Here is a 27,607-nt window from a genome sequence, read left to right on the forward strand (position 1 = left end):
ATAAATATTTACCAAAGGCCCACTGTATACCAGAGAGAGGTACTAGATATATATAGAGTAGTGAATAAGACAAAATTTTCCTGCTGGTCACTGAGCAAATGTTCTGTTTGCAAGGAACAAAGACTTATCTGAACTACTTCTAAATTGGTTAAGGTCTTGCTTTTGAAAATTCACGCCTACATACGAATTTCTGAATATGTTTAGACAAATCATATCTTCTAAAGCAGAATATGATAATGTTAATTCAACTATATATGTCTGCATGTCGACTTTACATTATCCATACAGACTCTATAGGGGAGAAAACCCCTGTGCCTTTAACTGAATGAAAGCTCAGGTGCAGGATAAGAGCATGTCCCGTGAAGGAAAGATAATGTTCAAATAGAGTCTCTACTTATCAACAGGAAGGACGAAATGGTATTAACTAAATCCCTTAAATCGATTTCTTTTCCACCCTTGAGGAAATGGTACATTTTCCTCTATTTCATGAGGCTGTTGCCATTTTTTCTTTTGGGTCTATTACTGCCAGCAAGTTATGAAGATTGCCTGGTAGCCAGGAAGGAAGGATAAGACATCCATAAGAACAAAAGATTGCTGCAGCCTTGCCTTGCTCTCTTTCAAGAGGATTGTACTGCTACTAAAATCGGATGAAAAGATAGCCTGAGGTCATAAATTATCTTGAGCTGATGGTCCTACATCCAAGTAAAATTTACATTTATTGGTCCTTTCTTCCAACCATATATTTTAGGAAGTTTCTGTGGATGTATGTATAACTTGTTTCTCATTTCTACCAGGGTCTCAATCCTATTTTCTCCATAAAGCCTCTGAAGTACACCTGAATGCAACTTTTTCTCTCTTCTAAACTCTCATATAGTATATTATTTATCATTGCCACTTAGTTTTATACTTTGAGTATTTTAAGTAGTAATAACAATAACAACAACTACTTACAAATATCTTGGAAACTCACTATGAGGCAGGCACTATGTTATACATACTTTATATATCATGGATTATGTAATCTACCCATTAATCCTAAGACATCTGTGATACTATTATCTGTGAGAATTGGTAGTATCTTGCCTCTCCTCACAGAGCTGACTGGTTAATGACATGGATGGGCTTTGAACCCAGGTCGCCTGGCTGCAAAGCCTGGGTTTGAACCACTAGTTTTGTTTTTGCTTTTTAATTAATTGTTAACTAATTTTAATTCTCTTGACCACACCCTGTGGCAGGTGGGATCTTTGTTCCCCCACCAGGGATTCAACCCACATGGCTTGCACTGGAATGTGGAGTCTTAACCACTGGGTTGCCAGGGAAGTTCCTGTAACCATTATGTTTTATTTTAAAAATTTGTCTAGCATATGCTTTCCCTCAAGTATCTAATTATATTTCTTGGTCATCTTGACAATTATAGCTCCCGTTTTAAAGGTAGCAGAGACTAGAACAAAGAGAGCAAGCTGTGAGTCTGATTAGATTCAAGTTCCAGCTCTATCAGGTAGAAGCCACATGATCTTGGGCAATTTGTTTACCTTTGTGCCTCAGTTTTCCCCTGTGATCAGGAATGGTGCCTGCCTCTTGGGGCCTGATGAGTATTAGAAGAAATGAGGCTTGAACAGCACTTAGCACAGTGCCTGACTGGCCCTTAGCAAATGTCATGATTGCCACAGATATTTAAACAGGAATCAGGACAGTCAGTTACCCAGTGTATACACCCATCTGTAGTCACTTCTGTGGATGTACATTCATTCATGAGAGATGATTTCCTCTTACGATGACAAAACCATGTTTCTGGCTATGCTTAGGATTGCCAGAGTTAGCAAACAAAATGGAATGCTCAGTTAAATTTGAATTTCAGGTAAACAATGAATAATTTTTAATATAAATATGCTAATATGCATGGGACACATTTATACTGAAAGCTATTCATTGTTTATCATGGTTGAAATCCAGCATTTAAATTCAAATTTAACTAAGGATCATTATTTTATCTGGCAGCCAGCTGGCCCTTTGCCTTGCAGGCTCCCCTGTGTTGCCAGTACTCTGTCTTCTAGCATACACATTTACACTGCAGTATAATTTACTTGTTTACTCTGACTCTCCTTTTGGTTTGCTGCATTCTTTTAAATCAGTGAATGTTCTTGATTTATTCTTGTATTCCTAGCGTTTAACACTGTATATCTATACCTATGCCTGAATTCATATGTATACTCAAATATTCACATAAGCTGCAGATATATATTTAAATAAATAAAAATTTAATAAAATATTTAAATAAAAATGTTTATCTATAACAGATATCTAACTGTATATATAGTTATGTAATTGTTTTTATTTAAACATTTTATATTGTATATTAGACATCCTTCCAAGACATAGCACTGTCAACCTTTCCTCTAATAGCTGCAAAGATCTTCTGTATACATCAGTGATGATGATATAAACTGCTGAACCTATGACCCAGAAATCCTACTTCCAAGAATCTGTCATACAAAATTGAGGATATAGGTATACATAGAATGTCACTGTCACAAAGTCTGTAAAATCAAAACACTGGAAAAAACATATATGTTCATCAGTATTAAATAGACATGTAGGTATTAAAAATATTGCATGGAAGCAGATATGGTGACAAAGATATTCACAATATGTTATTAAATAAAAAAAGCAGATTAAAATAATATATATATATAAAGTAATTTAAAAATATATATTTTTATATTATAGATATTGAGAAAAATATTTTGTCAGGGAATTTGCTGAATACCATGTCTGGAAATACATCTACATAAATTTTTATTTTCCCTTTATATTTTACATTTTCTAGATACTTTTAAGTGACTTTAAAATTGTTTATCATATAGCTGAGAGATTAAAAAGCTTTAAATCTGCATGTATAGCATGAGGCCAATTCTGTGAGATGTATATCTCTATACCTATATGTAAGTTTGGAAAAGTCACTGAAGTTAATATTGTTTTCTCTGAGTGTTGGAATCATAGGCAATTTTGATTTCTTAATTATATTTTCCTATATTTTCAAATTATTTTCTTTTGCTCCAGGGGACTGCTAGAGATTTGTACTGAGTCTTATTCAACTCAGCCCCAAAGATCTAGATATTCTTAAACAACAGAAATAGAAAATATACATTTTCCTGCTATCAGACTAATTTTTGTTTAATAAGGAATAACTTTTATTTCTGTATGATGCACAGGTACTAACAAGTCATTTTAAGAGTGGCAATTCAGCATTATCAATAATTGATTATGACTAAGAGTGGCTTATTGGGCATCATCATATTTGCTATTTAATTTGTCAAAATCTCAAATGTCTTGAGTTATGCAAATATATTCAATATTAAGAAGATTCCAGTTAAGGTTTAGCACATAATAAGCAATTATGTGCTAACTAGCATCCTTTTATAGAAATGGTAATAATTAAAAAAATATTTGTAGCAACTGTAGTCTTTTTTCCAAATACATCTACTCATTCATCTAACATATATTTACACAGTCAGAAAACATACGGGGAGGTTACAAGCATGGTGGAAAGAAAAGGAGCCTTCAGACTACAAAACCTGGGTGTGAATTCTGTCCTGCCACTTACCAGTGTGACTCTGGTGAAGTTACTTAAATTGAATCTTGGCTGCCTTATCTAGAATATGGTTTACCTTAAGGCCTACCTTATAGGATTGCTATGAGATGCAATATCCAAAGCCTTAAATAATCACTGCCATATGGTAGAAGCTCAGTAAATAACTATATTTATGTTCTATTTTTATGCACGAATTTGGATGATGTGGAAGATAAAAATCTGATCCAACACAGATTAAGCAGCACTTTGTCTTAGAGAGAGGATATGTGTATTTGTGTGTATGTGTGCGTGTGAGTGTGTGTGTATGTGTGTTTTATCAAATAAGGGTAAAATTGGCTATATGTAACAGGAAGAAAAGATAGACTGTCTTGGGAATTCAAATGAAGAGGAAATGCTCTCTTTCAGAGACAACTGGGGAGAACTGCATTGAAAAGGTATCACTGGAGCTGGGATGAGAAAAATGGGTAGTATCTGAACATGTGAGAACGAAAATGGAGATGGGTAAGGAAAACCTATGCTTGGTCAACATATGAATCCACTTATAGCAGAGTTTCTGTTTTAATAGAAAAACTTCCTCAAATCTTAGGGACATCAAGTAGATTGTGTACATTTGAGGAATTTTATGAATATTTAATATTCTAGGTGGTAGCATATTTTAGTGAAACACAAACCAAGTCTGAGTCACAACTCTCCTATCAGCTGTGCAAATGTAGTCAAGTTACCTAATCTTTCTGATTTTCAGTCCTGCACAGTTGTGCTAGATGGTACATGACAGGACCACTGTGAAAATAAATAGAAAAAAAAGTATCCAAATGACTTATCAGAATGCTTGACTTTGGCAGAACTCAGCCAGTATTAATTGTTCTCCCCACAGTCACCAGACTATTCTCCTCATTATTTTTCAAACCTCCTCTCCGTCCCTGCCAAATGCATTTTTGGGAGATAATCATACTGATGGACCTCTTGTTCATGCTCTGAGGAATTTTAAATAAATGACCTATCTTTGAATGCTGTTGGCCAAGATATTTCCAGCAGGCTGAGTAAGAGCACAAATCACCTAGAGGGATGAGATGATCGGCATAAAGTCCAGGCACAAAGAGGACTCCTGGTCTATCAGCAGGATGTAGACAACACTGCTTTTCTGGAAAATCCCAACTAGACCAGTACATCCAATGGAAGCAAAAGCTGCTTTTAAATGAACTACTGAAATGAAGATACAACAATAATGAAGCCAGATAGAGGAGATTTTTCTTTTTCAGATTTAACCCATCCAGAAGAGATTCAGCAGAAGGAATGATACATTTTCATCACAGCCAAGGTGGATATCATGTAGCAAAACTGCATAAGGGTCATAACAAAAGAATAGACATAGTGAGAAGTTACAGTCAAAACATCAAAGAGCCAGCGGACTTCACAGGTTTTGAATTCAGTTCAGGATAACTCAGTGTCAGCAGGGTGGAATGCAGAATACAGAACTTAAAGTCATTCCATAATATTCTTCTTAGTCTTCATAGGAAATATTCTGTAAAATCTACATGACTTGCCTGAGCTTTGGGATTGGATTTTTGGGGTGAGGGGTAGAGAAGGAAAATGGTTGAATATAAGTTTATTATAATAACAGAGAATCCCCAAATTTCTCAGTTACTGTGGGGTCACGTACATTATCACCTTTAATCTTCACAGCAACAAACTTTCACGGTGGATCTTACCCATAGTTTCTGGATAAGGAAACTGAGGCTCAGAAAGAATGAGGTGTCAAACTGTAATTTGAATGTACTAATCGACTCTAATGTTCACTATGTAATATTTCACTGAAGAATACTTGGTGGGAAAATGTAAAGCAAAGTACGAATTGCCAACTGTGTATGAGGCAGTTGTGTGCTTTGCTGAATCATAAGATATTTAGGTGGCAGCCTAATAAAGGGTATGGGAATTGGATTAGAATTCTCAATTCACCTCCCTACTACCTCCATTTTACTGCCATTGACATCTGTGATAAGTCCACGAGATGATCAACAGCTACTCCTGACTTCAATATGCGTGTAGGACATTGTCTGGTCTGCTGTAAATTGGTAGCCGTGTATTTAGGGACGTAGAAGTACCTAAGATACTTTATAACATTTAACATTTACAACATAAAACATTGGTTTCATAGAAAAAAGGTGTAGTGGCTATGGGATAGAGCATTGCTGAATTCAACTAACATAACCTGTTTCTGAAGCAATATACATAATAAAGGAGGGGGTAGGGTAATTTATTGGAATATTAATTTGTGTTTGGAACTTACAATGTCTCTTCTTCTCAGGTTTGAAGCAGCAATTCTGTTAGTGCAACCAACTTATATTCAACTATATTGCCCTGCTCCACTGGAGATTTGTAATATAAGAGGGAAAGCTGAATTTTCCCAAAGAAAAGCTCTTCCAAGTTTTTGTTCTTCAAAAGCTTGAACTCCTAAAAGATTGATGTTCAGGAAGAACTTTAAGAAGCAAGACAGGGACCTACTATCAGATGTAATTTGATTTAAGAAAATAAAATCATGTGCTATTTTAAAAAAATAAAACGTGTGTTTACAGAGTAAAATGAATACCTGCTATAGATGTTTGTAAATAAAAAGTCTAAAATTTTAATTGTAAGATCTAAGCAACACTGAACAAATTCTGTGATTGGTAAATCTTGCTCAGAAGCAATGTTCTTTCTGGGGTAGTTATCACTAGTATTGTCAGTGGTTTAGAGTCACTCAATTTTTTTTTTTTTTTATTTAAAGTTGCTGCTGCTGCTGCTAAATCGCTTCAGTTGTGTCCGACTCTTAGCGACCCCATGGACTGTAGCCTACCAGGCTCCTCCGTCCGTGGGATTTTCCAGGCAAGAGTACTGGAGTGGGGTGCCATTGCCTTCTCCGTTATTTAAAGCTACTTCATCACTAAAAAATTCTAATCAACAAAAGGAGAAAAAGAAAGATATACCCATTTGAATGCAGAATTCCAAAGAATAGCAAGGAAAGATAAGAAAGGCTTCCTCAGTGATCAGTGCAAAGAAATAGAAGAAAACAATAGAATGGGAAAGACTAGAGATCTCTTGAAGAAAATTAGAGATATCAAGGGAACATTTCATGCAAAGATGGGCTCGATAAAGGACAGAAATGGTATGGACCTAACAGAAGCAGAAGATATTAAGAAGAGGTGGCAAGAATACACAGAACGATACAAAAAAGATCTTCACGACCCAGATAATCATGATGATATGATCACTCACCTAGAGTCAGACATCCTGGAATGTGAAGTCAAGCGGGCCTTAGGAAGCATCACTACAAACAAAGCTAGTGGAGGTGATGGAATTCCAGTTGAGCTATTTCAAATCCTGAAAGATGATGCTGTGAAAGTGCTGCACTCAATATGCCAGCAAATGCGGAAAACTCAGCAGTGGCCACAGGACTGGAAATGGTCAGTTTTCATCCCAATCCCAAAGAAACGCAATGCCAAAGAATGCTCAAAATACCGCACAATTGCGCTCATCTCACAGGCTAGCAAAGTAATGCTCAAAATTCTCCAAGCCAGGCTTCAACAACCGTGAACTTCGAGATGTTCAGGCTGGATTTAGAAAAGGCAGAGGAACCAGAGATCAAATTGCCAACATCCTCTGGATCATCGAAAAAAGCAAGAGTTCTAGAAAAACACCTATTTCTGCTTTATTGACTATGTCAAAGCCTTTGACTGTGTGGATCACCACAAACTGTGGAAAATTCTTAAAGAGATGGGAATACCAGACCACCTGACTGTCTCTTGAGAAACCTGTATGCAGGTCAGGAAGCAACAGTTAGAACTGGACATGGAACAACAGACTGGTTCCAAATAGGAAAAGGAGTACGTCAAGGTTGTATCGGAGAAGGCAATGGCACTCCACTCCAGTACTCTTGCCTGGAGAATCCCATGGACGGAGGAGCCTGGTAGGCTACAGTCCATGGGGTCGCTAAGAGTCGGACACGACTGAGCGACTTCACTTTCACTTTTCCCTTTCATGCACTGGAGAAGGAAATGGCAATCCACTCCAGTATTCTTGCCTGGAGAATCCCAGGGACGGCGGAGCCTGATGGGCTGCCGTCTGTGGGGTCGCACAGAGTCGGACACGACTGAAGCGACTTAGCAGCAGCAGCAGCAGCAGCAGCAAGGTTGTATATTGTCACCCTGCTTATTTAACGTATATGCAGAGTACATCATGAGAAACGCTGGGCTGGATGAAGCACAAACTGGAATCAAGATTTCAGGGAGAAATATCAATAAGCTCAGATACACAGATGACACCACCCTTATAGCAGAAAGTGAAGAACTAAAGAGCCTCTTGATGAAAGTGACAGAGGAGAGTGAAAACGTTGGCTTAAAGCTCAACATTCAGAAAACTAAGATCATGGCATCTGGTCCCATCACTTTATGGCAAATAGATGGGGAAACAGTGGAAACAGTGTCAGACTTTATTTTTTGAGGCTCCAAAATCATTACAGATGGTGACTGTAGCCCTGAAATTAAAAGACACTTACTCCTTGGAAGAAAAGTTATGACTAATCTAGATAGCGTATTAAAAAGCAGAGACATTGCTTTGCCAACAAAGGTCCATCTAGTCAAAGCTATGGTTTTTCCAGTAGTCATGTATGGGTGTGAGAGTTGCACTATAAATAAAGGTGAGCACCGAAGAATTGATGGTTTTGAACTGTGGTGTTGGAGAAGACTCTTGAGAGTCTCTTGGACTGCAAGGAGATCCAACCAGTCCATCCTAAAGGAAATCAGTCCTGAATATTTATTGGAAGAACTGATGTTGAAGCTGAAACTCCAATATTTTGGCCATCTGATGGGAAGAACTGACTCATTTGAAAAGATCCTGATGCTGGGAAAGATGGAGGGCGGGAGGAGAAGGGGACAACAGAGGATGAGGTGGTTGGATGGCATCACCAAAGAGATGGACATGAGCTTGAGTAGACTCAGGGGATTGGTAATGGACAGGGAAACCTGGCATGCTGCAGTCCCTGGGGTCACAAAGAGTCGGCACAACTGAGTGACTGAAGTGAACTGAACTGGGCCTTTTTTGCTGGTAGAGGGTTTGAAATATTTTGAGAATTACCAAAATATAGAGTCACCCAATATTTTTTATAAAATCTTGCCCTATGAGGGAAACACCTGATCACGTTTTCTTCTAATGTGCTGCATTTTGCTTTTACTTTGATAACACAATTTTCTGAAGTCAAAGACATAATGAATTTAAGCCAGTGGTCCCCGAACTTGCTGCGTCAGAATTACTTGATGGCTTTTGTTCTATTTTTTAATACTAACTAATACCATCCCTGGACACACCGATTTGGTAGATCTGGGGTAGGACTTGGGACTCTGTGTCACACAGGTTTCACTTGTGACTGACTGCTTGTGAGAGTTTGGAACTAGGTTTAGACAGTAGACCTGTTCTTTCTGAGAGAGTTATGAAGTAGCCACATTTTGAATTGCATCATCTGTTTCAGTACTATGCAAGTGTTGCTCTAAACTTTTTTGACTTGGTAGTATTTAGCTGATCAATGTTAATATCTGTAGAGTATAAATATTAAGTTCTTTTTCTCCAACTGAAGGTAAGAAGTACTACTCTTATTTTATTAGTGGGATATATAAAACTTAAAATTTTTTGTGGTGCTAGAGAAGACTCTTAAGAGTCCCCTGGATAGCAAGGAGATCAAACAAGTCATTCCTAAAGGAAATCAACCCTGAATATTCACTGGAAGGACTGATACTGAAGCTGAAGCTCCAATACTTTGGCCACCTGATGCAAAGAGCTGCTTCACTGGAAAATACCCTGATGCTGGGAAAGATTGAGGGCAGGAGGAGAAGAGGGTGACAGAGGATGAGATGGTTAGATACAATCCCTAACTCAATGGATATCAGTTTGAGCAAACTCACGGAGATAGTGAAGGACAGGGAAGCCTGGTGTGCTGCAGTCTTTGGGGTTACAAAGAATCGGACACAACTTAGCGACTGAACACCACCACCACCAACGAGCAGAACGTAACCAAGTATTTCTGTCTAAACTACAGAATACAGTGCTTCTCAGGAAGATACTACTTTGCCTGAGCTGGGAAGACCATCTTCTCACTACTAGCTTCTCCTCACTTGCAACTCTTCCATAGTTCCCTTCAGTTGTCATGATTTTAAACTCAGAATAAACTTATCAGAGCTATACTCAGCATTACATGGATTTGGATACATATTGTATGTGGAACTCCATCCAACCGTACATGGTCCAATCTAATGTTATACAGTAAAGCCACAGAATTAATGCTACCCTTGGGAAGTAGGAAGCTTTACCATAGGTATTGCTGTGTATATAGTTGGCTTTGTGCTCAAGTCATGAAGCTATGCTAAAGTAATCACTGCACTTATTTAAAAAGTTTTAGGACACCTGCATAGTAAACCTGAGTATTTGGAAAAGTATACATTTGTGTTTACTTAACATTCTAGAATTTTTAACTTTAGAGTTTTTAAATTAAAAATCAGGGACTTCCCTGGCAGCCTAGGGGTTAAGACTGTGCTTTCACTCAGTGGGCATGGGTTCAATCCCTGGCTAGGGAACTGAGAACTAAGATCCTGCAAGCCGTGTGGAATGGCCAAAAAATTTTTTTTAAAAATCAGCTTTAAGTCTATAAAGCTTTAAGTCTTAACACAGACTTTCCTTTATGACATTAATGGTTAGGTTTGGTTTTGAATAAAGTCTTCTTAATTAGGATCTCTCTATGTATTTTAAAAGAAATTGAAATATAAAGGAAACATCACTAAATCAACATAAGGTCTCAAAATCCACCCTTTTAAAGTAAGTATAAATTTAGTATAAATCTAAATTTTATTGGGTTAGCTGGAAGCATATTTCCCTCTTGTTAACTTCCTAATATCATTCCACCATCTCCAACCAGCACTGCTATCAATAACTGCAACTGATCCAGAATCACCACGGTGCCCTGGACTGGAAGTCAAACCTAATAATAATGATAATAATAATAATAATAGTTAATCTGAATGGAGCTTATTTTGTACCAAGCTCTGTTTCAAGTGTTCTATATGGACTACTTCACTGAATCCTAATAATAACCCATGGAATAGGCATGGATGGAGAAACAGGCATAGAGAAGTGACATAACTCATCCGAGGTCAAAGAGCTAGTAAGTGGTGAACCCAGAATTTCTATGGGTCCAAAATCTGAGCTCTTAGCCAAATGTCACCCTGCTTCTGGGCTCTGGGTTTGGGATTTGCCACTTACTCTTTATTGCTACAGGGGAAATTATGGCATCTCTATCATCTCAAATGCTCAAACTCTAAATAAATACAATAACATCTCTCTGCTCATATGATGTTACAGGAGCTAAAGGGGAAATAGGAAAGTAGCTGCGCAGCACTGGACAGCTATCAGAGTTAACCAGTCCTGTTATAAATTCATAGCAAGGCCTCACATAATTGGCTGTGAAATCTCAAGCTATCACATTTATTTCAGCTGTTTCATTCTGCCTTCATCCCCTGTGTGAACATGGTAAATGAGACTTTAGGAAAAGATTAGGGGGGCGAAACATAAAATATCGAGCTCTAAATGGCTTGGTGGACAGCATTTCCATTTAGGACACAGTTTACATAATAAAGGACTCACATCATTTTACTTCAAGGTCAATCTACTTTTAAAAGAGATCTAGGATGAACATTGATATTTAAATGTTGACACTCAGAGGCACATACACTCACGGGGACAGCTAAGCTATCTCAGTGAGGACTTCAGATACTCATTAAGGCAACCACATGGGCTCTGGTGTTACACTGGGAATGACAAGCATTAAAGACTGACCCCTGGGTACTAGCGCACCATCCAGAAGGCTTGCCTGTTTTCTGAGAAAAACTGACTGCCTCCCCTGAACAGGCTGTAAGTGTTGCTGGGAGGAAGCAGTGAATAAAACTTTAGTTTCACTTTTCTGGACAAAGGAAAAACCAGAGAGAGACTAATTCGAAGCACAGAGAAATTCTAGAAATATTAATGCTATTAACACTACCCATGCAGTACAGCAAAAAGAGCCAGACCTGGGTGTTAGTTTGAATCCTATCCCTTTATATACCAACCACACGTCCTTTCCTAGTGGGGTCAAGTATATGCACTCTGGAACCAGACTGAACTGTGTTCAGATCTCAACTTTGCAACTTACTATAGGTATCAATAGGAAATAACTTAATGGAAATGTATCACTTATTAATAACGATTATCCTCCTCCCATCCAGGCTGGCACACAATATTGAGCAGAGTTCCATGTACAATAGGTCTTTGATGGTTATCCATTTTAAATGTAGCAGTGCGTACATGACCTTCCAGGAGGGGGGTTTGGGGAAGAATGGATACGGTGTCTATGTATGGCTGAGACCCTTTGCTGTTCACCTGAAACTTTCACAACACTGTTCATCAGCTATACCCCAATACAAAATAAAAAGCTAAAAAGAATAACGATCATCTTTCTGTGGTGTGAGTTTTTCTTTACATTTTTGTTATTTTATAACTTTTCTACAAATACATAATGCTTTTACAATCAGGGAAAATAATAAAACTTATAGGAAAAAAGGGCTTAATGAAGAGGGGTAGAAAGCAATAAAAGGGGTAAGAAATAGATTAAAGATTGAAAAGGATGTCTGGAGAACATGTTTGCAGGCAGTATTTGTAAAATGTGTTTTACTCAGATATAGTTTGATTAACTATCTAGATTAAAGAAATTACCCAGAAGCAAAAAATGAATGATGCAACATAAAATTACAAGATTTATGTCTATATTATAAAAGAGAATAATTCTTTGAAATGCAGTAATTGTATGTCATGGTTTTCTTACATTTTCTTAAGGCAAACATTAATATTAACATGGTCACCTCCCTCACAGCAGCAAATGGCAATGGTCCCTAACCTTTTAGGCACCAGGGATCAGATCCATGGAAGACAATTTTTCCACAGACCAGAGTGGGGTATGGTTTTGGGATGATTCAAGAGCATTACATCTACTGTGCACTTTATCTCTATTATTGTCATATCAACGCCACCTCAGATAATCAGGCATTAGATCCTAGAGGTGGGACCCTTGGAGCAGATGTTAGGAGTCACTCAGGGACTGCAATGCTGTTCTGGAAAATTTTCAAAGTATACATCACATGTAAACAACTGAGAATCAGCTGTCTTCTGTCTATTACTTTATTGACACATGGATGTGAAAACAAATTCCTAGAGGAAGAGGCTATGTCTACTTGTCTTTAATCATAATATACACTCTGTTTCAATGCCACAGGAAAAAGGCCAGAGATAAGCTACATATTTATTGGTGGTAGTATTAACTTGCAATTTAAGGGGCCTGGAGTCAATTAATAGCTGATTGCTTGTACTATGGTCCCTACAACATTCTCCATTGCCTATCATTAATCCTTTTTTTTTTTTTTTAATCTCAACCAGCCCCGGAGGCCAAGGCTAAATTCATTCTATTAAAGTGTAATATAGCATTGATTAAACAACTATCTGTTTGAATTTTACATCTATAATAACAATAGCCATAGATGTGCAATAACCATCTTCCATAACATTATAAGGCCTAATGCTGCGTATTTATGTCTGGCTAATTTATTAAGTACATACAAAATGATAAACATCTATGAAAGACTGCCTTAAAATTTCCATTACTGTTTCATTTTTCCTATCATTAAATTCATTTCCCTGACAGCAAACAGCAGCTTAACATGTTTTCCAATACATATTTGGACATTTTCCATTAGTTAAGATTCATCAGCTTCCCCATTAGCATACCCACTCTCTCTCTTTCTCACAGGATAGCCCTATCAATCACGCCTTACGGTTTATGTAAGTAAATCTAAATGATTACGTGGAGCCACCACCAACAAAGAGAAAATTCCCCTGGAGGCACCCACTAGCTGAGTTATCTTCCATCTGTCTTACCTGTCTTGCCCCATTTACTCCATCTCATTACTATCCTTTGCTTCAAGAGAGACATTATAGTGCCAGGCTCCACATTGCAGAAAGTGGGCATGCAGCACAGGGCAAAACATAACTCAGAGACTCTGCTGATGAACCTCTGACTTGGTTAAGTTCAATAATGCACTTTACAAAGGCTCTAAGGAGTCTGATGACATATTTGGCAGAATTTCTTTGAGTGAAAAGCTACATGGTGTTGGCTGTTGAGGCCTACTATGAAAAAAATAGGACAAAAATCAATTAATTATCCAGAGAATAATTGTATTTGGCTACAGAGGCCAGACTGATAGACTGTTGTTCGTTGTTTAGTCACTCAGTCGTTTTCGACTCTGCGTGACCCCATGGACTGCAGCACACCAGGCTTCCTTGTCCTTTACTATCTCCCGGAGTTTGCTCAAGCTCATGTCCATTGAGTTGGTGATGCCATCCAACCATCTCATCTTCTACCACTAGCGTTTATCGTATTTGGTTCCAGTGAATCCTACTTTATATTTTCAATAAAGATGGGAATAGATACTCATTATATTAATAATGTCTATTATTAATAAAATATTAGTAGTATTAATAAAAATGAAAAGTGTTAGTCACTCGGTCATGTCTGACTCTTGGTAACCCCATTGACTGTAACCCGCCAGACTCCTCTGTCCGTGGGGTTTTCCAGGCAAGAATACTGGAGGGGGTAGCCATTCCCTTCTCCAGGGGATCTTCCCAACCCAGGGATCAAACCTGGGTCTCCTGCATTGCAGGCAGACTTTTTACCATCTGAACCACTGGGGGAGCCCATTAATAAAAATAAAGATCCTTAATAAAACATTAAGACTGAGGACTTCTTGTAATACAATGTTCTAAGGAAATCAAATGTGCTCTGGGAGACAAATTAGTTGAAAAAAATGTAAAAGTAGATTTTGTTTGAGCATCAGGATAGATAGCATTGTTGGCTACATTTCCATTCAAAAACTCTATTTGTGGAGCACTTCATCTTAAATCCTTGTTTTAAATAGTATTAATAAGAGCTAATGTCAACTTAAAACAATGTAAGAGTTGTGATCTAAGTTTTATTTGGGGCAAAATGAGGACTGCAGGCTGGGAGACAGCGCCTCAGTTAGCTCTGAGAAACTGCCCCAAAGAGGCAGGAAGGTGAAGACCAATACATATGTGATGTGGATGAAGGGGAAGTTCATGTGATCAAGCACATATTTTTGCAGAAGGTTTTGCTGGTCATGAAGAGCAGAAAGAATTTACTGCTTTTCTGGATATGAGAAGATGCAAGAATTGGGCTCATAAAATCAGTTCCTGAAAATATCTAACTATCTGAAGACCTGTTCTGTCAGTTTTCCAGAGCACAGGGTGCCTCTTTCCTGATCTCCACCCTGGACTCCCTTCAGGGGGTGTTGAGGGTCAGCAGCTGCAGCAGCACATGATTTATCCCTTACAGAGGCAGATGGCAAGTGCCCACAGTGACTGCCAATTTGTAGTGGACACTAACGTTTATGAAGTGCTTACTTTTTTCTAAGAACTTCATATGTATTAACTCCGTTTCTTGTTACAACAAGCCTATGAGGTGGGAAGTGTTAGTCTGTTCCTTTTATACATGAGAAAACTGAGGCAGCAGTCAGTTACACAACTTGTCCAAGGTCATACACCTACGAGGAGGTCAAGACAGGATGCTAAGGAGGGTGGCTCCAGGGTGTACCACCTCAACACTCTGCCCTCCAGGTCCTGACTCTAACCAGGCACAGTTGTCTGCTGAGGGAACACCCAGTTCTTTTCTCCTATAGTTGGTTAAAGGCATGTAAGAAAAGATTTCTTTCCTGTGTTGAAAGAACTTCCAGTTCATTCAGAAATGGCTTCAAATTATTAAATATAAGTTAAAAAGAAGAGAGGCTAGAATAGGACCAGACTTTATGCTGATGGAAAGTTCTGTCTGATGCCTTGAGGACCTGTCTCTAATGGAGACCATAAACCTTGAGACATGATTAAGAGGCTGTTCCTATAATACAGATTTAATAACTGACGTGCTTGTGTAAATATGCTCAGTGCTTCTTAAATTTGGGTGCTCATCCATATCTTGGGGTTTGTAGTCTTTGCCAGGGACTTATTATACCCAGAAGACCTTTCTGGTGTGTCAGTTTTACTTTAAGACTTTGGAAAAAAATACTTAAATTTGTAATCAAAATAGTTTCACACTAAAGCAACAAGGATGTCTCTCATGTTTTTATGACAACATCTAAGATTTATGTGTTTCATGCTTGCACAGAAAGCTTCATGTTCTACCCCAAATCCCAAGGGGAACAAATTCCTTTCTCAAGGCCTAAGGGCATGTTGGTATAAACATTTGGGAAACAGTGATTTAGCCTCTAACCAGTTCTGACTGATAAACACTAAGGGGAAAAACAAAACCAACAAGAGTGGAAACACTGAACGCCATTCCTGAAAGCTTTCTCCACAGCAGATAACAAATGTACAAATGGCCAGCAGTAAATCAGCCTGACTCAAGCAGGACGGCCCCTCCGTGGTCATGTCTGTTAAATCCAGCTCAGATTCCTCCTCCGCTCTTCTCCTCCATTGCTGCCTGTCCGCCCAGCCCTAGCTGTCATAATTCCTCCCTTGCTTCTTCAATGGTCCTTCTCCTTCTCCACATACTAATCAGAGGTGTGTTGTTTTTTTTTTTAATAAAACATAAATCAGGTAATTTCATTCTGGTTACTTCTCCCTCGTAGATGCTCAATGCACTTAAAATTCAACCTACACTTCTTCATTATTCCATACAAAACCCTACAGCATCGGGCTCCTGACTCCTCCAGCCGAATTTGCGGCCATGTTTCCATTAGCTCCTCTCCTTCCCGGCAAGCCTGGCTTGCTTCTGTTCCTGGGATACACAAAACTTACTCCTGCCCCTGGAACTTTGGCTTTGCTATTTACTCGTCCTGGAATTCTCTTTCCCTGATCTTTATATCATCACCCCCTCCTTTTTTTTTTTCTTTTTTCATTCAGGTCTCAGCTCATATGCTGTTTCCTCAGAGGGACATTCTATGGTTATCCTCCTTAATATTGTTATCTTCCCCAAACGCTATCTAGGCACATACATTTTATTTTCTTTTTAGCACTTATTTGGGCTTCCCTGGTGGCAGAGATGGTAAAGAATCTGCCTGCAATGCAGAGAGACCTGGGTTCAATCCCTGGGTCAGGAAGATCCCCTGGAGAAGGAAATGGCAACCCACTCCAGTATTCTTGCCTGGATAATCCCATAGACAGGGAGCGTGGTGGGCCACAGTATTTATTTATTTATATATCTACTATTCAATACACATGGCAGAAGCTTGAACATTCACTGAATGAGTAAATGAATGAATGAATGGGAGAAAGAGAAAAGTAGAATACATTTTCCATACTATGCCCAGTAAACTACTGCTTAATAATTTGAGGAGAATGGATGGAGGCAGACTATAGATTGATGGGTTCAAATCTATTTAGTAATAAGGAAGTCAAACTGCAAATATCAGAGCACAATTTGGAATGGTCCTTGAAAGTTTCTGGAGATAAGAAATCTTTCCTGTGACTTTATTTAGGCTTAGCTTTTCTTTTTTTTAAATTATTTTGTATTGGGGTATAGTAACTTTTGCTGTTTTAAAAAATTTATTTTTTAATTGAAGGATAATTGCTTTACAGAGTTTTGTTGTTTTCTGTCAAACCTCAACATGAATCAGCCATAGGTATACATATATCCTCTCCCTTTTGAACCTCCCTTCCATCTTCCTCCCCATCCCACCCCTCTAGGTTGATACAGAGCCCCTGTTTGAGTTCCCTGAGCCATACAGCAAATTTCCATTGGCTATCTATTTTACATATGGTAATATAAATTTCCATGTTACTCTTCCCATACATATTACCCTTTCCTCCCCTCTCCCCATGTCGATAAGTCTATTTTCTATGTCTGTTTCTCCATTGCTTCCCTGTAAATAAATTCTTCTGTATCATTTTTCTAGATTCCGTATATATGTGTTAGATACGATATTTATGTTTCTCTTTCTGACTTACTTCATTCTGTATAATAGGCTATAGCTTCATCCACTTCATTAGAACTGACTCAAATGCATTCCTTTTCATGGCTGAGTAATATTGCATTGTGTATATGTACCACAACTTCTTTATCCATTCATCTGTCGATGGACATCTAGGTTCCTTTCATGTTCTAGCTATTGTAAATAGTGCTGCAACGAACAATGGGATATACGTGTCTCTTGCAATTTTGGTTTCCTCAGGGTATATGCCTAGCAGTGGGATTGCTTGGTCATATGGTGGTTTTATTCCTAGTGTTTTAAGGAATCGCCATACCATCTTCCATAGTGGCTGTATCAATTTACACTCCCACCAACAGTGCAAGAGTGTTCTTTTTTCTTCACACCCTCTCCAGCATTTATTGTTTCTAGACTTTTTGATGATGGCCATTCTGACTGGTGTGAGGTGATATCTCATTGTAGTTTTGATTTGCATTTCTCTAATAATGAGCAATGTTGAACATCTTTTCACGTGTTGGCTAGCCATCTGTATGTCTTCTTGGAGAAATGTCTGTTTAGTTCTTTTGCCCATTTTTTGATTGGGTTGTTTGTTTTTCTGGTATTGAGTTGTATGAGCTGCTTGTATATTTTGTAACTTTTGCTTTTTGAACAACCAAATAATGTGGGTAAACATTTCAAAGCCAGTTGGAAAGACATCAGGGTACAGTAAGTTCAGAGCCAGGTGAGATGGGTTTCTAAAACTGGGAAATATGTCACTCACAGCTAATTTAAGGTCCCTCGCTTTCATAATGGTATTTATCATATTCATAACGTGGGAGATTAAATACCCTTATTTTAAAAGGGCAGTTTTACTTTGTATTCCCAAGTCTTTTGGTTTCATTTTAGTATCAATGATTTGTTTGTATATCCTGAGATTACTTAGCCAGATGGTGATGGTGTGTGATGGGCATCTCTTCTGGGTGACAGAGAAGACTTGGTTTAATAGAGAGTGAATCTATAGCTGTAGGTAACGCACAAAGTCGGCACTGCTCATAGGTAATCACTGATTGATTATATCTTTTTGTAATTGTTACCTTCTTACTCCATCATAAAAAAATGAACATTAGCTTAGAGAAACAGAAAGAACACTGAACTGGGTGTTCAAAGACATGGGTTCTAAATTTGATTCTATAACTTACAAGTTGTGGGATTTACAGATAGCCAACAAATTTTGCTAGATTTTGTGTTTCTTGCCCACCAAATGGAGAAAGATTAGACTCTATCTTCATTTATGGCCCTTCCAACTCTGATAGTCTATAATTCTATGAGCCAAAAAAAATCTCAGCATCATTGTAATAGCTTTGTTTTCCAAAAATTGAAGACCAAAGTATTTACATAACAATAATTTTGATTTATAAGGGACTCAGTAGGGTTTCTCCTAAGAGAATTTTATCCAAGGGCTTTTTGTTTAGGCTTCCTTTCTCTAAATCAATGGAAAAACAAAATTTCCCAGCTTATTCAGGTACATATATCCTGAAACAGCAAAAAAGATTAAAAAAAAATCCAGGTAAGTCACTGTAGCATATTTCTAATCAAAATTCTTTTTAAAAGTCTTACTATAATTCTCCAACAAAGGTGAATATAAATCAGCAAGATTGAAAATACTTCTCACAACAGATAGAGTAAGATATTATGAACATTTGGAACAAAAGACTGCCAATTTAATATAATTATATAGATAGTTGGAAGGTTCCCATTTCACAGAACTGTTTTCCTATCATTCCAAGTCTCACCATTAAAGATTAATTCCCTTGATTTACTAGTTTAGTAAAATAAAAAGTAGGCCGCAAATGTAAACTACTTATTGATGCTTTTGAACTGTGGTGTTAGAGAAGACTCTTGAGAGTCCCTTGGACTGCAAGAAGATCCAACCAGTCCATCCTAAAGGAAATCAGCCATGAATGTTCATGGAAGGACTGATGTTGAAGCTGAAACTCCAATACTTTGGCCACCTGATGCGAAGAACTGACTCATTGGAAAAGACCCTGAAGCTGGGAAAGATTGAAGGCAGGAGGAGAAGGGGACGACAGAGGATGAGATGGTTGGATGGCATCACTGACTCAACGGACATAAGTTTGAGTAAACTCCAGGAGTTGGTGATGGACAGGGAAGCCTGGCGTGCTGCAGTCCATGGGGTCACAAAGAGTTGGACATGACTGAGTGACTGAACTGAACTATTAGGATAGTAATAATTTTAACAAATTTACAGATGAGAAAATCAAGACTCAGGACATTAAAAGACTTGTTCAGGGTTATCTAGGTGGTAAGTGGTAGGACCGTTCTCCTAATAGAAGCATAATCCTCTTTACTCAACATTTTCCATAGAAAGAAACTGTATGAGATATTGGGTGGGGGCATGGGAATGAGGACTTTGAATACAGACATGAACTCAAAGTTTGATTCTGCTATTTGTTTGCTGTATGGCATGAGAAGATTACTTAAATTCATTTTTTGTTACCTGTAAAAATCAAGGTTAGGATATTATATACATAATATAGGGGTAATAAAGTATATTAAAGCACTTAATGGTGCATAGTAGTAATCTTTTTGTTTTTACTATTATATATATTTCTAATCTTACGACTAGGTTGCAAATGAAAGGATAGAACCATAAAGATAATTTAAAGGTAGGTAGTTTTCCTTTCCAGTCTTGTATTCAAACTATAACAGATATATTAATTTTATTATGTTTTACATTCTTCCTTGAGCATGTGTGCACTACCCCCTACCAAGAATGCCCTTCCTCATCTTTTGACTCTCTGACGAAGAGAGTCTACACATGTTTTCAAACTCAAACACAAGTTATCTCATCTTTAAAACTTCATTTGATGTCACAGGCTGTTCCTGTGTGGCATTCATGGACAGCTCAAAAAAATCATTTATAAATATTAACTAAGTGCCAGCTCAGGTGCTGGAGAACTCTGCTAGGGCCACAAAAGAGCACTTCATTGAACTGATCTAATTTTGTTTGTTTCTGTTAGTAGTTCCCACACTTTGGGATTTTACAGAACTTTTACACTTAAAAAATGAGGACTGACACCAAGTTGCCAACATTTCATTTTCTAGTTAAGGATAAGTAACTGCCATTGATTACCACAAAGGAAGGGAATTTTGACACCAAAATATAAAATCTCAGGATTAAAAAAATGAATACAGGCTTTATGGAAAACTTCACAGAGGGGGTCTGCATGATCAGGGAATAGGTATTGGGGGATCCACTGGTCTCATATATATTTTTGTCCCAATCTGATAGTTCTTAGAGATGTTGTTTCTTATTTATTTTTGCATCCCTAGCACAGTGCTCATTGTCTAGTGGGAAGTAGTCAATGAATATTCATGAGTAAGGTAGTGAACATGCCTCTGAGAAAATATTTACCTCTGAGACCTGTGGCAATGCCTTCCGTCACGGAGCACCTGTGAGAACACACGGCCGTGGTGAGAACGTCGGGGAGGGGTGTGGGGGTGTGTGTGTGAGGTGATACAATTTATTTCACAAGTTTTGCAGGCACCAGCCATTCGGAAGATTTTATGTAAGCTATGTGATTGTCCTGCCGGAGAACAACAGAGGAGGCAGGCAAGAAGTAAGATACTAGGGTATATCACTGTAGAAAAAAATGAAATCTCTTTCTCTCATACCATCTAAAATATTGCATGTGAATTGGTAGATTGAGTATTATAATGAGTGTGTGTGTGTGTGTGTGTGTGTGTGTGTATGCGTGTGTTAGTCACTCAGTCGTATCCAGCTCTTTGTGACCCAATAAATTGCAGCCTGCCAGGCTCCTCTGTCCATGGAATTCTCCAGGCAAGGATACTGGAGTGGGTAGCCATTCTCTTCTCCAGGGGATCTTCCTGACCCAGGGATCGAATCCTGGTCTCCTGCATTGCAGGCAGATTCTTGACCGTCTCTCCGGTCTCTTTCGAGCCACATATTTCTATGATGAAAACAGTTTTACACAACTTAACTTTCTCCTTATTTCAGAAATGAAAAGCAACATGTTTCCTCCTAGCCAGAATTTTAAAGCTGGCAAGGCACCCAGTTTTCCTACTTAAAAGCTGTATGACCCCAAGCAAGTTCCCTAATCTCTTTGAGCTTCAATTTCTGCATCTCTAAAATGGGGATGACAGTCCTTTCTGTGTTTTGGAGAGGATTAAAAGGATAGTTTAAGTAAAAGCAAGCAAAGGGCCTGGATTATGAATGGTGTTAAATAAATTTTAATTCACTATGGGGTCTAGTAAGATAAATGGCATTTTCAAATTAAAATCCTATCAAATATTAGTGATAGGATGAGAGCAAATAGATTATTGCTCTGGTGAATAAAGGTGCCTGTATTTATACAATCTTTAAAGAACCATGAGGATTATCTTTGCAGCAGTCCTCATTTTAATTAAGAGTATAGAGATTAGACGTTTCAGCATAGGAAGAGGTTTATATTTGATTTAAACCACAGATGTACATTTGCAGCATCTAAACATTCCATTCCTTGGCTAAAGATGTAACAAGCTACTTCAGCAAACCTGAAATTGCAAAATAAACGGAAAATGCTTAATCATTTAAAAGGAAATAGCAAAGGAATGAAAAGACCAAAGCATATACAGGCACCAGAGAGGAAAGTTAAGCAGCAGGAAGTCTCCTCAGTTTTTTTAAAGGCTGACAAATGACTTCAGTAGACAGGCAGGATACAAAACTAAAGGATCCATCTCTATCGCTTTTACACACAAACACTTTCAGGGAAAAAAGTGTATATATCTACAGGCAAACTCATTCTGGGTAAAAGTATTTCTCAAAGAAAAAAGCAAGTTGCAGAGCAATGTGTAAAATACAAACTTATTTTGTTAAAAACAATGTCAGACTCCACCTACACCTGAATATGCTTTGCACATGTTTGTATGACATCAGACAAGGTATGAAAGGTTCCAGCCACAACACTCAGCGGGTTTGAGGGAGCTTTTCGTTTCTTGAACATCTTTGCATTACCTCACCAAATGCAATGAGCATACATTATTTTGGAACAAAAACATTTAAAAACAAAAAGAAAAATGTACATTTCCTGTTATTCATACACGCATTCATTCATTCACTTGTTCATCATCCAAAATTCACTGAAACCTGACTGTACCATGAAGTAAACTGAGGTGGTCTTCTCTAAAGCATCAGATCTGACTTTTTCAGAGGCATGCCAGCTAAATTTAGTTTTATTTTGTGGGGTAAGCCATGTGGTTCTGTTGCTCTGCCCTAAAATCTTGTTTTGTGCCCCTTTGAGATTAATGAGATATATTAAATTCAAACCATTTGGAGTTAATTTCACTCCTTTCCTTTCTACCTGCAGTTAGACTGCACTCAAGGGAGGATTGACTGACTCCCCAAGTTCATTGAATTGTGTGTGGTCAGTGGTGGCAGCAACATGGAATTTAGAGAAAAGTAAATAAACAAACAAACAAATAAACAGTTTTTCAGTTCTGACTCTTCTACTCACCAGATACATAACACTGGTATGCTACTTCCTTCTTTTTGAAGTTCAGCACCACTTTCTCTCTTTGAATAATAATACCTATCTTACAGTATAGCTGTTACCCTCAAATGATGTTAGATATCAAAAAGTCCTAATAAATTGCAAAGTGATAGATGTGTCTATATTACAATTTCTCCACGAAGAATTTGTGGTTTTGCTTCCAACAGAGGACAATGACATATGCTTGTAAGTCTTGGCAGGTTTCCACTTCAGGTGAGACTATAATAAGCTTGAATAGACCTGAGAAGCAACAGCTGCCATGTTAGGAAAATGCAATTCTTTCCTGGTAAAGATTGCAAACCCAATTAACCAACAAACATATCTGACCTGGTATAATCGTCTTCAACAAGCATGTGCTTTGGAATTGGTGAGTACCTTCCTGGAGAGATGGGCGGCAGGGAGGTTTTATATTCTAAAGTGCCATTGTTGCCAGAGAGAAGATGGTTTTCCATCGGTGGAGAATAAGCTAAAGAGTGAAAAAAAAAAAAAAGAAATCTGTTATGTGGGTGATTCAACGTGTCATGCTACAGTCCTGTTAAAAACAGAAAGGCTGTGCTACATGCTAAGAATTCTGTGATCCTTAAAGAGATGGGAGTTGCTGTTTGTTTGCATTTAATATGTACAAGCACATGGTGACCTTTAGGATTGGAAAGATGTAATAACAGTTTTATCTGTAAGCCCAGTTCGTATAATTAGGTGAAGAGAAAAATTAGGTGCGGGAGGAGAGATCCCGCACTCACATTTTTCAGAACAATGATTAATTTTCTATTGAAATAAAAATGTAAGCTTTCTAATTGCAGGGCTCACATTCTTTTCACACAGTTAATATCAAACCATCAAAAGCAGAAGGCTCTTGGAGCAAGTTACTGTACAAGACTTTAATCCCTAAATACACTATCCTCCCATCCCAGAAAAGCTAAGAACGCTGGCCCTTCTTTTCTGTTCCTCCACCCTAATTCATCCCCCTTTTGGGTGACTAAAAAGCTCCTACCTGGGTCTCCTGCCCCTACTCTCTCCCCAGATCCATTTTATACATTGAGAAATGCAGGCCTGATCATGATGTTCTCTTGCTTACACACTCTCCATTGCTACTATTGTACTGAATATAAACTCTCCCTTTTATCGCTCTTGGAAGACTGACTCATTTTGATATTCCCCTCTTACACATCGCCTATGGTCCCTAAATAAAGCCTATTCTTCCTAATATCTGTATTTTTGCTCCACTTGACAAATTACCTAAAACTTCTGTCTCCTATCCCATCTCTGATATTGAAATCGTATCCATTTTTTCAAGATACAATTCAAATGCTACCTTCTGCGTAAAGATTTTTGTGATCTTCCGAAGACAGGAGATATCCTTTTCCTCTGAGTGCCCAAAGGACATTTCTTTATACCTCTCCATGGCATGTACATCCCCTCTCAGTTTGCCAAATACTGCTGTTACTTATATAACTGAATTAATCTTCCTTTCAATGAAGGCCAGGACTGTATCTCCTTTGGATCTTACATATTATCTTATAAGGTATTTTGCACATATTGAAATTACTCTATATATTTCTTGAACTGAATAGCAAATTTTGTTTTCTCCTTTTTTCTTCTGACAGAAAGAAGAAATGCCCTATAAGCCCTTCAAGAAGAAGCTCACAGAGCCTCAAGACTGATTTTTCTTTATTTGGCTTGAAAAACTCTGAAAGTTAAAACTCTTTAATATCCTAAGGTAAGGCTGATCTCGCCTTACTGCTTGCTTGACACAAAGACATATTCCAAGGCAAGTCATTTTACAGTCATTAGGGAAACCAATAGCCAATGTAATAGGCAGGTAACAAAATCATTCAACATTTAAATTTCCCTCAAGAGAAACATTCAAATCTAAAAGAGGTTAAACGATTTGCTTAAGAGCATAGTACTAATTAATGACAGGACCTGAAGACATTCTGAGTTCTCAGTCTCACAAATGATTGCTCAAGATTTCAGAATGAGCACTTTTACTGATGCTGCCAAAACTGTCCCACTAACTCACATCAGAAAAATGAATTGCTTCTAAATGTAGTTCCCAGAGAGAGAATCTTCTTGTTGACCTATTAAGAAGAGGGGAAACCATGGGGCTTATGTAGAAATGGACATTGTGAGGACCACGCACAGCATCTCATTGGTAATTGTTGCCCATGAAGGCCCCACCTCCAACCCATCTCCACTGTCTTAGTGACTGAAAATTTTATCTGGCTTCCTTGCCAATATATCAAATTCTGATAAAGGTTAGAACTATAAAGATAGTGATTAAGGAGCATGATTTCACAATTTGAGGGCAAGATCCTCTTCCCTAGAAAGAAGAACAGTGCTATCTCCAGTTTATTTTGCCAGTCTCCTTCTTTTCCACTCTGTTACTATATAGATTTGAACTAGGAAGAGAGACTATTATGGCCTGAGAGCTATTGTGCTTTAGGGGCTTGAGAAATAGCCTTTAAAAATGTATTGGCCCTTGGCAGCAATGGAGGCACAGACATAGAGAACAGACTTATGGACACGGAGATGGGGGGAAGGAAGGAGAGGGTGAGGTGGATGGAGAGAGTAACATGGGAATTTATATTAACATATGTAAAACTGATAGCCAGTGGGAATTTGCTATATGACTTAGGGAACTCAAACTGGGGCTCTAACAACCTAGAGAGGTGGCATGGGGAGGGAGGTGGGAGGGAGGTTCAAGAGGGTGGGGACACAGCTATATCTATGGCTGATTCCTGTTGATGTTTGGCAGAAACTAACACAATTCTGTTAAGCAATTATCCTTCAATTAAAAAATAAGTTAATTTAAAATTTTCAAAGATGAATAACCTATGAAAACTAATGAAAAACTACGGTATAGCATAGGAAACTCTACTCAATGCTCTGTGGTGACCTAAATGGGAAGGGCATCTGAAAAAGAGTGGATATATGTATACATATAGCTGATTCACTTTGCTGTGCAGCAGAAACTAATGCAACATTGTAAAGCTGCAATTAAGCTCCAGTAAATGTTTACTCCAATAAAAATATTTTAAAAATGTGTTGCCCCTTGGAATACTACTCAGCCATGAAAAAGAATGAAATAATGCCATTTGCAGCAACAAGGATGTCCCTAGAGATTATCATACTAAGTGAAGTTAAATCAGAAAAAGAAAGACAAATACCACATGATATCATTTATACATGGAACTGAAAATATGAACCTATCAATGAAATAGAAATAGACTCACAGACATAGAGAATAGACTTGTGGTTGCCAAGGGGAAGTGGGGGTTAGGGAAGGATAGATTGGGAGTCTGGGATTAGCAGATGCAAACTATTAAATATAGAATGGACAAGCAACAAGTCGTATAGCACAGGGAATTATATTCAATATTTTGTGATAAACCATAATGGAAAAGAATATGAAAAAGAATGTGTGTGTGTGCATATATATATATATATATATATACATGTATGAATAACTGAATCATTTTACTGTATAGCAGAAATTAATACAACATTGTATGTAAACTATACTTCAGTTAAAAGAAAATGTGTTGCTCTTATGTTGTTGTAATCACACTGTCCATAACATACATTGTTAAGCCTTTCTGTAATGGTGAACCTGCCAACTTATCAGGTAAGGCCCCCAAGGCAAGTGAAGTACAAGATCCCTCTGCAGTATTTCCACAGGCTAAACAAGAGTGAAGGTGTAAGCAGAAGATCTTGCCAAGTTTTACAGAATTCCAATTTGGAAAACCTGGCCTGCTGTTCAAAGATGACTCTAAGCATGGTACTTACAGTGTGTAATATCAGGTGGACCATAAGGATCAGTCATATAAATGGTGGTGGGTTTGCCAACTTTCAGATAAACTACATCTGATGTGTTCTTCAATATTGCTACCGCCTCCTCATGTGTTACTTCTTCTAAACTGTAGTTGTTTACCTGAAAGTGGGAAAAATTCATTGTTAGAGCCAAATCTATGCAGGTGATTAGCCAGAACTATCCAGGCAAGAAGATATACAAAATTATGAGCTTAAGCAAAGAATAAATCATAATTATTACAGTACAGTGTCCATATTATACTTTGACAGAACAGATGGATTAATGGCATTAGCCAAAGCAGATAAGGTACAGTTGTTGATGCTAAAAAACAAGGCTGTTTCTGCCGTTTCCTATGAGGAAGCAATATATTATATTAGAAATCAGAATACTCTTGTGGAAAATGGAACAAAGAGGTCAAATGTATTTCTTATGCTATAGTGACTATGATTACAAAAGCAATATACATTCATAGAAGAAAATGAAAACAACAAATGAAAAGAAAAATTATCCATAATCTCCCTATATGGATATATATCTTTGAATGATTGTGACCATATTACACACATTGTTTTGGAATGTGCTTTTCAACTTCAAATGACCATTTGCCTCTATCATGAAT

At 37.8% G+C, this 27,607-nt stretch overlaps 1 protein-coding gene across 12 annotated transcripts in view; it reads right to left on the bottom strand.

The window, feature by feature from the left end:
• The window catches only part of DLG2 (discs large MAGUK scaffold protein 2), a 2,308,738-nt gene that overhangs the window by 565,784 nt on the left and 1,715,347 nt on the right, over nucleotides 1–27,607 (bottom strand). For all 12 annotated transcript variants that reach the window (XM_081536923.1, XM_081536915.1, XM_081536921.1 and 9 more), the window contains 2 exons: nucleotides 26,964–27,108; nucleotides 23,505–23,643 (listed from right to left, as the gene is read on the bottom strand). In XM_081536923.1, the coding sequence (XP_081393049.1) occupies nucleotides 23,505–23,643; nucleotides 26,964–27,108 (284 nt within the window). The remainder of the gene's footprint in view (nucleotides 1–23,504; nucleotides 23,644–26,963; nucleotides 27,109–27,607) is intronic.

This window comes from Giraffa tippelskirchi, chromosome 10 (assembly GCF_054371585.1).
Source record: "Giraffa tippelskirchi isolate mGirTip1 chromosome 10, T2T-mGirTip1v1.2.pri, whole genome shotgun sequence".
Taxonomy (NCBI): Eukaryota; Metazoa; Chordata; class Mammalia; order Artiodactyla; family Giraffidae; genus Giraffa; species Giraffa tippelskirchi.